This window comes from Leptosomus discolor, chromosome 1 (genome assembly GCF_034619465.1).
Source record: "Leptosomus discolor isolate bLepDis1 chromosome 1, bLepDis1.hap2, whole genome shotgun sequence".
NCBI classification, from domain to species: domain Eukaryota; kingdom Metazoa; phylum Chordata; class Aves; order Leptosomiformes; family Leptosomidae; genus Leptosomus; species Leptosomus discolor.
Window position 1 is genome coordinate 161,668,695 of NC_141391.1, and position 11,521 is coordinate 161,680,215.

Genomic DNA, 11,521 nt, shown 5'->3' on the forward strand with positions numbered 1-11,521 from the left:
TCCACTGCACCGGAGGTGACCCTACACATCCCCTGGGGACACCTCCTCATCGCCACCATCCTTGCCACCGGGGACATACCCAGTGCGGGTGATTTCATGAGCACGACGTAGTGCAGGGAAGGAGGGGGGCAGGCACCCTTCCCACCTGCTGAAAGCCAAGGTGACGTGAGCCATTCCCCCAAAAGCATTGGAGCAGAAGCGACGCAGAGTTCGGGGATGTGACAGGCCTCCCCAGTGCTGGAAGCCCAGCAAGGACTGGTTTTTGGGACTTTCTCAAAAGCAGGAGTGAGGTGAGGCGTGCAACATGAGCCTAGGGAAGCTGCCAGTGCTCAGCTGGGTGTCAGGCTCCCACGGCAAGCGGCGGCTGAAGTCGGAGCTGACACCGGACATGATCAGCCCGCCGCTGGGGGACTTTCGGCACACCATGCACGTGGGGCGCGGTGGGGATGTCTTTGGGGACACCTCTTTCCTCAGCAACCATGGTGGGGCTGACACCACCAAAGCCAACAACTTCTTCGCCCGGACACTGCGGCACGTCCGCCGGACACCACTGAGGAGCCGGAGCAGTGGGAGCCAAGCGGGGGCATCGCCTGCCCCACCAGCCATCTCGCCGATCATCAAGAATGCCGTCTCGCTGCCACAGCTCAACGAGGGGATGTACGATGGCGGCAGCGGCCGGGGCTTGACCAGCAAGTTCTCCTTCAAAAGTTCCTCCAACAGCTTCTCCAAAACGCACCAGACCTACGGTGAGTGTAGCACGGGGCAGAGGCTGGCACCCAGGCAGAGTGCATCCTCTGCAGCTCTTCTCCATCGCTTCCCCACTGAGGGACTCTAGGCTGTCAGCAGAGACAGGACATTTAAGAGTCTCCAGTCCTGGTAATCCCTGCGAGGAGATAACCCTAACCTTGCTTTCAACCATGATACTTGCTCCTGCCCTTGGAAGGTCTCCTCCCAAGGTGTCCCCCAAAGTGGGGCATCACTGGTTGCTCCTGCTATCCCTCCCCCGTAGCCTCCACAGAGCTGGCAGCCTGTGTGGAGCAGTTCTAAGGGGGTGCCCCCCATCTCCTCCCAGCCCTATGCCTTCCCCATAAGCAACCTCCCCAAGGAAACCAAGAGGGTGTTGGGACAGTGGGGCAAAGCCCACATCAAGGTTGCAAGGTCAAGGGGACCCATAGCACGGCCTTCCCCACCTCCACGTGGAAGCTCTAATCCTCCATCTCCATGTGCTCCTCAAGGGACTCCGTTTCCCACTTCCCCAACATGCCCACATCCCTCCCTGCCACCCAGGGTCCAGAAAGGGCCTTTGGGGAAGGATTGTGGGAAGGATGGGACAGGAAAGCTGGGTGGCTCTTCTCCAGCCTCACAGCATTGGGCTGTGGCTCAGCTTTTCGCTAGGGAGGGAGGTCTGGAGCAGAGGGTCTCAGGGCGGGGGCGGGGGGGGATGGGGAGGTGGGGGTGGCGGAGAGGATCTGGGGGCCTACAGTAGCTGGGGGAGGTGGCTGGGCTCAGAGGGAAAGGCAAGCTGAGGCAATGCTGCCATCTCCTGGTCCCACCTGCCTGGCTCAGCCCCCACCAGCATTTTACCAAGCCCAAAGCCCACCTGGAAACAGACACTGGGCTGTCCTTTAGAGGCCAGTGCAACAGATGGGAGCGTGACCTGCGCCACTTTGGTGGCAGCACCCCTTGTCCCCACAGATGTAAGGCAGGCTTACACCCCCACTCACGAGCCATCCTTTCTGCCTCGCAGGGCTGGAGTCTGGATTTTGCACCATCCCTCGTGTCCCTCGCTTGGAAAAGCCCCAAGAAAGTGCCTTCCCTGGGGAAGCAGAGCTGAAGCGCTCAGACTCCCTGCTTTCCTTCCGCCTGGACTTGGGGCCCTCCCTGATGAGTGAGCTCCTCCAGGTGATGAGCTTCTCCGAAACCAACGGGAGTGAAGTGGGAGAGGATGGCCCAGACCTCCCATGTGGTGAGGGGACCAAGGATGGGGTCCCTCCAGCACTGGGTGCATCCCACGGAGAGGACAACACAATGTTCAGCTTCTGGGACCGCTCCGGGCAGAGCAGCCTGTCAGGGGCCAGCTCACTGCCAGGACTGTCAGTCCATGCCAACGGAGAAGCACACGCCATCGAGGGCACTGGAGAGGACCCTGCCTGGGCTTCAGGGCCGGTGGCAGCACCCAGAGGGACCCCATGGCAGGGGCACTGGAATGAGTGCACCATCGAGGCGGGAGAGTTTGACCGGGCGGCTCAGGTCCTGGCCCGCCATTATGGTGGGACCAGCACCCCGCGGAGCTCAGAGAAGAGTGAGGGTCCCCGGCAGGCCCGGACGCAGACCCTGTGGGAGAGCCCCAGCAGCAGCTTGTGGCGGTCGCAAGTGACAGGGGAGAGCCAGTCCCCCGAGGCCACCTGGAACCAAGAAGAGGAGGAGGAGGAGGAGGCCAAGCTTTCCAGCCTGCAGGAGGGGTATGCTGGTGCCCGGGGGGGCCGCAGCAATTCCTTTGAGTATGCCGAGGAGGAGGAGGAGGAGGATGATGAAGTCAAGGTGTGAATACACACCCCTCCCATCACGGCCCCCTGCCAGAGGCACTGGTGCCAGGGTCTTCACTCTCCTCCCCATCCCTCACCCTCAGGCGCCAGCATCACCGGCAGACCCAGCGGGCAACCTCCTTGCCAGGCTGGGGGCACTGGGGAGACTGGAGGAGGGCAGGAGGAGAGCCCATCTCCTGGGGCCTCCCTGGGACTGGGCCAGGCTGCTGCAGAGGGCCGGTGAGGGCTGCACATTGCAGCGCCGGACATCACGGCCCTTTCCCAGCCTCACTGCCGTTAGATGCCAAATGGACATTCCCATGTGCCAAAGAAACCCCAAACCTCTTCCTATGTCATCCTGTTCCCCCTCAGCACCCTCTCTCCCATCCCTCAGCTTGGCCCTGCCAGCATGTCTGGGGACGTGCCCCATCCTCCCACCAAAGTCCCCAGCTGCCCTCTGCACTGGCACAGGTTCCCTCTCAGAGACATTCCCAACGAAAGCTGTCACATAGCGGATGGAGGTCTCCCCGGCTCCAGCTGGTGCAAGACCCTCCCATATAGCACATCTGTCTATCAGGGGAGGTCAGCTGGGAGCTCAAGGGGCAGGCAAACCCCATAGAGCTGAGCTTTCTCTTTTCCTCTCCCCCCCAAAAAAAAGCCATGAGCTCAGCATTCAGGAGGTGAGAGCACACACAGAGACGATCACAGCGATCTTTCCACTTGCCTCCTGCCACTGAGCATCACTTAGGACGGCTCCTTTTCTGACCCCCACCCCCTTGCAGCAGGGAGAGGGGGAAATTTCACGGCTGGCTGGAGGCAGAGGCGAGGTTGTCAGGTCACCAAATTCTGCAGTTTGGGCCCTAAAACTCCCTTTCTTTCCCCCTGCCTCAGAACTAGGAGACTCCCGCTCTGCAGCCACTTGGTCCGTGCCACCTCTTCTCCATCCCCGCCTCCTCTCCCCATTCCCCAAGCACGCATCCCTCTTTCCAGCCTGCCCCTTCCCAGGGGTACATGTGGAGGACGGCTAATGCCCCTCACCAAGCAGCCCTGGGGCGCCGCGGCCTCCCTGGAACCAGCTGCCCCCCACGCTGCCCCGCGTGCAAACGGGCCCTCACAGAAGCGCCTTTGTGCCACGGCATGGAGCCGAGATGCTCGGGGGCTGAGGTCACCGGAGGTACCCTCACAGGACCCCTCCTTGTTCTCCGGGACAGAAGGGGGTGTGCGGCGGGGGGGAGATGCCGGGCCATGGCCGCAGGGCTCCAGGCTCCCACGCAGCTCACCCGCTGCCCGGCTGCTTCTGGCAGGGAGCTCCTCAGAGCAGAATAAAGAGGCTCCGGCGTGCACGTGTGTCGTACTTGGGAGGGCCGCTCGCGGTCCGGCCATCATGGTTACGGGCAAACCCGTCTCCCCCAGTCTTCCCGGGCAGCAGCAAGCTGGGGCAGGCAGCAGCTTCAAGGAGTCCCCAGCTCTGGCCACTGGCGCACAGCAGGATCAGCCTTATCACCCCTGCACCCTCCAGGGCAGGGACCCTGGCTCTCAGGATGAGCTCCCCCTGCCCTCTGCTTCCCAGACCGTAATACAAGCTCCAGACCAAAGACCCACGTCCGTGGAATATCCTTTCTGCCTCCACTCTGTATCCCACGCACCTATTATTGTCCTTATTAAAACAGTTTTGATACTAACTTCTCCTCTGGTGCCTCCCCTCAGCTGCAGCAATCTTACTGTGTTCCTTGCTATGTCTGCCGGTGGCCCAGCCACGAAATCCCATCCTCTTCACTCTCAGCAGGATTTTCCAGCTGGATCCTCTGGAATCCCTGGATTAACTAGCCTGGTACTTTGCCACTCACCGTGGCTTACACACAAAGCAACCACCTCCTGTCCACCCAGCCCCGCGTAGCACGCAGGAGGGTGTAAATCTTCCTCTCCAGCCCAGCAACAATTCATTTGCAGCCTGAGGCAGATCAGTACCCTTCCCCAAAGCTGCCTTGGCTACAGCCCCTCCAGCCCATCAGATACCCTCTGCCTGTGCGCTCAGGCAGCAGCAAGTGCCATGGGTTGAGCAGCGAGGAAGTGGAGGGGAAGGGCAAGGGCACTGCCACCTTGCCTTTGACCAGGCTCTCTGTAAGATGCTCTTCTACTTCGCTCTCCTCCTACCCGGCCTAAAGTGCCCCGATGTTTGCCGTCACACGTCAGTCTCACTTAAGGCTAGCAAGACACTTTAATTAGAGCAGCAGCATCTGATAATCAGCACTAATTGCCTGTAGTCCCATGCAAGGGACGCAGACTGGGAGGTGCCGAGCCACATAACCCAGCCCAAACCCCTCCCTCCCTCCCCACTGCCTTCCCCTGCCTCACTTTCCTGAGAAGGGATCGGTGTGGAAATGTCAGAGTAATGGGTAACCTGGCTGGAATGTGCCAGCAGATAAGTGAGGTGAGATAAGAGGGAAAGTCGAAGGAGACAACTCCTTATCGATGGCAGGAATGCTGTCTCAGGGGCACACCTGTGCTGCCTTCCATGGTACTGTTCCCATGGCAGGGCAAGGCACCCCTTCCCGTTCCTCCTGCCCGTTGGCTTTGAGAGCAGCCAAGAGGAACCCGTCAAACCCATGCCCTGAGGTTCCCAAACCTAGCATTTAATTATGCACTTCTGTGGCACCAAATGCCACATCGAATGCCACATCGCTCACATCCATGCTTTTCTTCCCCTTCCTCCCTCCCTCCCAAAAACTCTGGTGCAGGAAGAAATGGTGCATCGTGAAGAGATTACACAACCATTACCCGAGCAATCACACAGTGTCCTCCTCCTCCTGAACCCCACCTACAGCCTACTTTGCCCTACCTGCTATCCATTCAACCCCACATCCCGGTCTGAGCTGGAAAAACACCTGGCTTTATCTTGGAGCTATTTCCATCCAACAAGGGCTCCTTTCCTGTTGGTGGGAAAACCTTGTGTTTTGTCAGTGTCTTGCACAGAGCCACAGAGCCAGAGATCACACAGAAGCCAAAGCAGCTGGAGCAAGCAGTCTGCCACTGCTTGCGGTTTTATTAGAGCTAGGAAGCAGCACCCATCAGTCCAGCTTGAAGGAGGTGACCCTGAAGCCTCCCTTGACACTCATGTACTTGATCTTGTCATAGGAGTGTCGGTTGGGGAACTCCACTTCATGCCCATCGGGTAGTTTCGCTTGGAATTTGTCTGCCAGCATTTCAATGATGATCTGGCAGAAAAGAGGGGAGGAAGGGCAGGAATTGGGGACAAGGAAGAGATTAGGAGACAAGCATCCGGGCAAAAAGCCTGACTGTTACACATGAGGTTCAGACCTGGTCCCTACAGCCTTAAGCACGGTGCTGGGGGTTGAGCTGTGGGTGATGCAGGAAATGAGCAGCTGATAGTAAGGGTCTGAGCTGATATCTAGACTATGACCTGGGGACAGCATCTCTCCTGGGGCTGTTTCAGCTACTCAAATTGTAAACTCAGAGCAGTTAAACTCAAGTATGTCTCTATACAGGGCAGAATAAACCTGCCACCAGGTTTATTCTGCCCTGATCAGATCAGCTCTTAACAGGGCAGAATAAACCTGCCACCCCATGCCCTCCGCAGCTCACCAGGACCCGGGAAAAGGAGCTTCGCTGATAAAAACACACAAGCAGATCAGACAAGAATGCATCGCTCATCATTGCAAATTAAAGGGATTGTTCCCCAAAGCCGTTCACCTCACCACCTCTTCCCCAAAAGCCAGCCATGACTGAGGAAACAAGCTTTCTCTCCACAGCAACGGGAACAGGACTGCTCCAAAATGCAGCCTTGTTAATGTCTCGGGACATCAGATGGGGTGAGACAGCATCCACAGCAGGAGGAGAGGGAGGACAGATTGGCAGCATGGATTCAGGAGCAGCAAGGACAGAAGAGCTGAGGGACAGGTTTGTGGATATTGCTCCAAATTCTGGGTTGCCTTAAAGCCCGTGTTCGCATAGGAGGGAATTAGGGAGAGAAATAAGGTACAGAGTAGCAAGATCCTGCTTCTTGGAGACCCCCTTTACCTTCATATGTGCCCCTGGTGCACTCACCTGCTGGGCAGGTATGGGGGGCGGGAAGCACTTACAAAGCCTGAGACAGACAGGGCTCACGCAAAGTTCCCAGAGGAGGTGTTGGGGTTTTGAAAGAGGGGTGGAAATGGCAATCAGGACCAAAAACCCAGAAGATGAGGGGCTGTTGGGAGGGAGCAGGAAGCATTGGATGGGACTGGAAGGACTAGGGTATGGGAATCTGCTAACCAGGGGGCTTCCCCCCACTACACACACCCCCCACAACCCCATGCCAGCACAGACCCCTCACCTTTATAGTGGAGCCCTTGGAGAAACAGAGGTGGTTATCACGATGCTCTGCCTGCCAGGCATTGGAGCATTTGGAGTTGCAGACGATGACAGACTCATTGAAGCGGGGATTGAAGTGAAATGCCAGATCCGAGGAGCTGCAGCCAAGATTGATGCTGAAGCTGTGGGTGAACAGGAGGAAGGTCAGCCACATGGGCAGGACAGGGTCTTGGAAGACCTGAGATCCGAGACATGGCTCTGCACCCAACTCATCCATCAGCGCTGCAGGTACTTAATGCCTCCTGTTTCCTCATTCTGCCTGGGAACCGGGGGAGTTTGCATGGTGGTGGCGCAGGGGGTCCCCTAACACTGAGCTATGCTCACACTTCTTGTACCTGGCGACCTTGCAAAACCACCTCCCTCTGCAGCCCACCTTCAGTCCTCACAAGTTGAGGTGATTTCTTTGTACTTACCCGTCAGCATCATCAGATACCTTGCCCTTGACTTTCAGGGTGTCCCCAGTCTTCATATCCAGGTTGAAGATTTCAAATTTTTCCTAAGGCAGAGAGAAAAATAGTCTGCTTGGCTCCTTCAGCCATTCCTCCCCTGCAAGTGAGAGGGTGCTGCTTGGAGAAGGTGCCCCAGCCAGGAGAACATCTACTGCTCTCAGATGGCGTGTCTCTTGTGGCCAAAAACCCTCCGTGCTGGAGGTCTTACATGGGCTTCTCACTCAGTGAGGGAAGAGTGGGCTGAGTGAAGCCAGCAAGCAAGAAAAGACATCAGAGAGAGAGGAGATGAAAACAGGCTTGTCCTCAGCAGAAGGAAAGGAGAGCATGACAGAAGAGATACAAAGAGGGTTAAAGCAGAGGGGTACAAGCCAGGATTTGGCAGGCAGCATCTCCTGCAGCCCAAGAAATGCAAGTGGTGAGAGCGCAGGTGGCTGTGGCTTGCTGGTCCCTCACTCAGCCTTGCTGAGCTGGGGACCCTGGGTGACAGAGGACAGTAGCAGCAGCCCTTACAGACATCTTCCTCAGAGGACAGAGTAACCAGGCAAGGAGCCACCAGCAGTTTAGCTCAGAAACGCTTTGCACAGAAGACCTTACAGCCCTAAACTTCCTTGTGGCTTACACATTAACAGCACCCCCACCTCTGCAAGGCCCCACTGACTGCTGTTAAGCCAGGAGACTTTGATCCAAATAGCTTCCCTATGTACACTTTCTCTCCTTTGGGACTTCAGGAGATTTAACCAATTCCCAGCGTCCTCAGTGGGCTCCCAGTGGAGGGACCACCACACACGGCCCTTAGGGGTGCTACTCCAGCCACCACACAGGACAAGCGTCTTCCCAACTGGCCATGGAGGTGTGACCACCGTGTTCACTTCTCTTCTGCATGTAACAGCTCAGACAAAAGAAGCATTCCAGCTCCTTCCTTTTGTGTCAGGGGCAGCCCCCAAAATCCACACCAGCACACCAAAATGGTCCCTACCATCGCTCTGCACGGTGCTCTGAGGAAGGGGCTCCAAGGGGCTCAGAGGAGAGGGCAGCCAACATCCCCTCTAGCTGGCACGAGATATGAATAGCCCTTTGCAGCAGTGACACAAGTGTCATCCCAGCTCCTTCCCTTTTCGTGGCTCTAGATTCTGTCCCAGCTGCGTGGGAGCTCTCTGCAACCTCCCTTCCAAGTTCCATCAAGACTCAAACCTTTTAGCTTGAGGAGCCATGCACATCAGGTTCAATAGCCCCATCCTCCCTAACAGTGAGACAGAGGAATGTTGTCCTCACAGGGGAGCAGATGTTTTCTTCCCAGGTAAGAGCCTGGGAGTAGACACGTCTGAGATTTGGTTGAACAAATTGGTGGTGTTTTGCCAGACTCCAGAAGTCAGTGCAAAGCAAGAGGGAGGAGGAGGAGGCCAAGGCTCAGGAGACCAGCAGTCCCTCAGCCCCCTTCCCAAGCCCTGCAGAGAGCAGCTGAGTGAAGTCATCCTGCTGCTGCAGAGGCAGCTGGGAGACAGCTTCTGCCCTTCCCCAAAACCTCCCAAAGCAAGCAGAGGTAAGTGCTGATAAGCACTCCTTTCCTGGAGGTGTTTCCTATTAGCAGGGGTCATAAAACCCAGAAGTCTTGGGAAATTTGTTTGCTGTTGATGTCACTGAAGCTGTTGGTGAAACCTCCCGGGGCTAAGCGTGGAGCAGGCGATGGGCATGGAAGTTTCTGGCATTGGGTCATCACACTGCTGTGTCCCACCCGCGCACACCTTCACGTCACCCTGCTCCCCTGCAGCCACTTCAGGGAGGACACAGACCCCAGAGCCTCCCTCTCAAAATATCGGAGCATCCCACTAGCTATGAGAGGTTTCTCTTTCCAGAACTCACGTTGTCCCTTTGCAGGGACAAGGGCAGTACAAAGACAGTTTGCATAGCCACCATCAGGGTTAGTTATCTGAACTCACTTTAAGCCAGTGGGGAGAAACAAACATTTCTAGGGCTCAAGAGCTTACATGCCAAGACAGATCCTAAACTCAGTCAGAAAAATCCTGTCCTACATGGCTGGCCAAGGTGACGTAAGAGTGTCGTGGCAGAAGCAAGACCCAGGTCCTGGGTCAGCAACATAGAGGAGCCTTACCCCCACTTCCCACACAGACCAGACAGAAACATCACTCTCACTGGGATTTATCCACCGATCCCACTGGCAGAGCATGAGGATGCCTACAAGGGACAGCAGCAAGTGTCTGAGGGATGGGGAAAACTACCCATGCAGAGAGTTATGTGCAGAGCCACAAGTACCACGGATGTGAGTATATGCAGGGAGGGAGACGGGCAGGAAAGAGGCACGAGCTGCTCAGAGAGGGGCCGTGAGATTTTATCAAGATAACATTAACCCCCCTCCTACAATGCTCAGCAGGGGCGTTCACCCCCCTTTTATTTGCCACTGGAAACAATAGTGGGAAACCAGGCAGCAACTCTGCCAGCGCTGGCGACTTCCTTCGTCTGCAGAGCTGAGCCTCTGCATGGTCAGCCACCAGCCCTGTGCAGATGGCCTCTCTCACGCAGGGGTATGTGCTCCCCACATAGGAAGGGGCTGAGACTTCAGGGACCCCAGAAGAGCCAAAATTCTCCAGTGTGATTGGAAGTGGCAATTGGGATGATGAAAGAAGGGTGAAGGGGGCAGGCTAATACTTCCATGCAGACACTGCAAAGCAGAAAGCCTGGGGAAACGGTGATATGATGGGAATGTAAATCCCAAAGAAAGAGGAAATCTGGCTGAAGGACATCTGCAAAGGCGGTGGAGGGTCTATGCAGTGACGAAAATATAAGCAATGGTTGTGGAAGCTGGCAGCCACTGGTGCAAGGGATCTAGGAACCCTTCACCCCCAGAGAGATGATCCTATAATAGGGTACCTGCCTGGGAGTGCCTCTGCCCATACAGATGTTCATCCTGGCTGGAGGGCAGTTGGCCTGTACTGGTGTGGGATGCGCATGTTCACACCGCTGGCACTGGAGGAGGCTTTGCTGCATTCCCAGAGGATGCCTTGGGACAGCAGAGACCCAAAAAGCAGTCGCCGACGCAAGGGTGGGGGCTGTGCCTGACCTGAGGGCAAAGCAAGCTTCCAACAGAGAGCAGGCAGGACTGCAGTTCTGCATGGAGAAAACAGAAAAAAATTAATAATCATATTTTAGGGAGGGAAGAGACCGATGCAACCACATCGTGCTTGCACCCCGTGAAATGTGGCAGCTCCATTTGCAGAGCTCCCATAAGCTAAGTGTTGGGGTTAACAGCCCAGCCTTCCTGCTAGTCCTGGGGAGATCTCAGGCCACCAGGAGCACCCATGGGATCTCAGGACCCTTGGGATGGCTCCAGAGAGCAGGACCTCATGTACCATAGCCTAGAGCCACCACTGCTACCACAGGGCACCCACACAGCTGCTGAGGACAGACTGAGTGCCACCCTCCCCAGCAGGCTGCCAAGATCCTCAGCAGCATCATTGCTGGCAGCAGTATTTATTTTGTTTCCTTACTCGGGCAGGAGATAAGCCAGCTAGGTGTGAAGCCCTGAGGAAAACCACAGGCTTCCCCACTTCCTGGCCAAGATAGCCCAACTGCCCTAGCTGTGAGAAGTTTCTCAGGGCGCTTTGTGGCAGGGGGCAGCAACCAAAATCCACACCAGCACACCAAAATGATCCCAAACATCCCTCCCAACAGTGCCCTGAGGAAGGGCTTCAAGGGGCTCAGCGGACAGGGCAGATAATACGTCCTCTCTAGATGACACGAGCTATGAATAGTCCCTCGCAGGAGTGACATGGGTCTTCACCAGATGGGATGCTCAGCCCAGAAGGGAAGAGGGAGAGAGGGGAAGGCGAGGTGGACATGCCAGCTGCGGGAATGCCTCAAACCAAGTCCTGTGAGAAGAGGCAAGAGACCCCCTATGCACCCTAACGAAAGGCTGTGGTTTCAGCTTGGCGCTAATTAGTGGCACCGGAGGACGACAATGTGGGGGGGAAAGGCGCCTGTCCCATTTTGCGCTCAAGGCACCAGGGAGCCTGTGCTGTGGACCAGGCATCGGCATCTGCTCAAGGCAAAGGGAGCTGGAGAGAGCAATCGTGCATTCTTTCTCGGAGTAGCAGCTGCTCACTCTGCTATTATTTCCTACTGCTTCATATAATTTGTACTCCACAGCAAGCTATTGTCCCT

General features: G+C 56.5%; 1 protein-coding gene across 1 annotated transcript; it reads left to right on the forward strand.

Annotated features, from left to right (window-relative positions):
- Positions 1-304: 304 nt before the first annotated feature.
- On the forward strand, positions 305-2,547 carry CDC42EP1 (CDC42 effector protein 1). Its single transcript, XM_086468853.1, has 2 exons — positions 305-746; positions 1,748-2,547. The coding sequence occupies exons 1-2, from the start codon at positions 305-307 to the stop codon at positions 2,545-2,547; spliced, it is 1,242 nt and encodes a 413-aa protein (XP_086324979.1).
- The last annotated feature ends 8,974 nt before the right edge of the window (positions 2,548-11,521 follow it).

Coding starts and splice junctions, on each gene's coding strand:
- CDC42EP1 (XM_086468853.1), top strand. CDS start 305: ATGAGCCTAGGGAAGCTGCCAGTGCTCAGCTGGGTGTCAGGCTCCCAC. Junction 747..1,747: donor CAAAACGCACCAGACCTACG/GTGAGTGTAGCA, acceptor TCTGCCTCGCAG/GGCTGGAGTCTGGATTTTGC.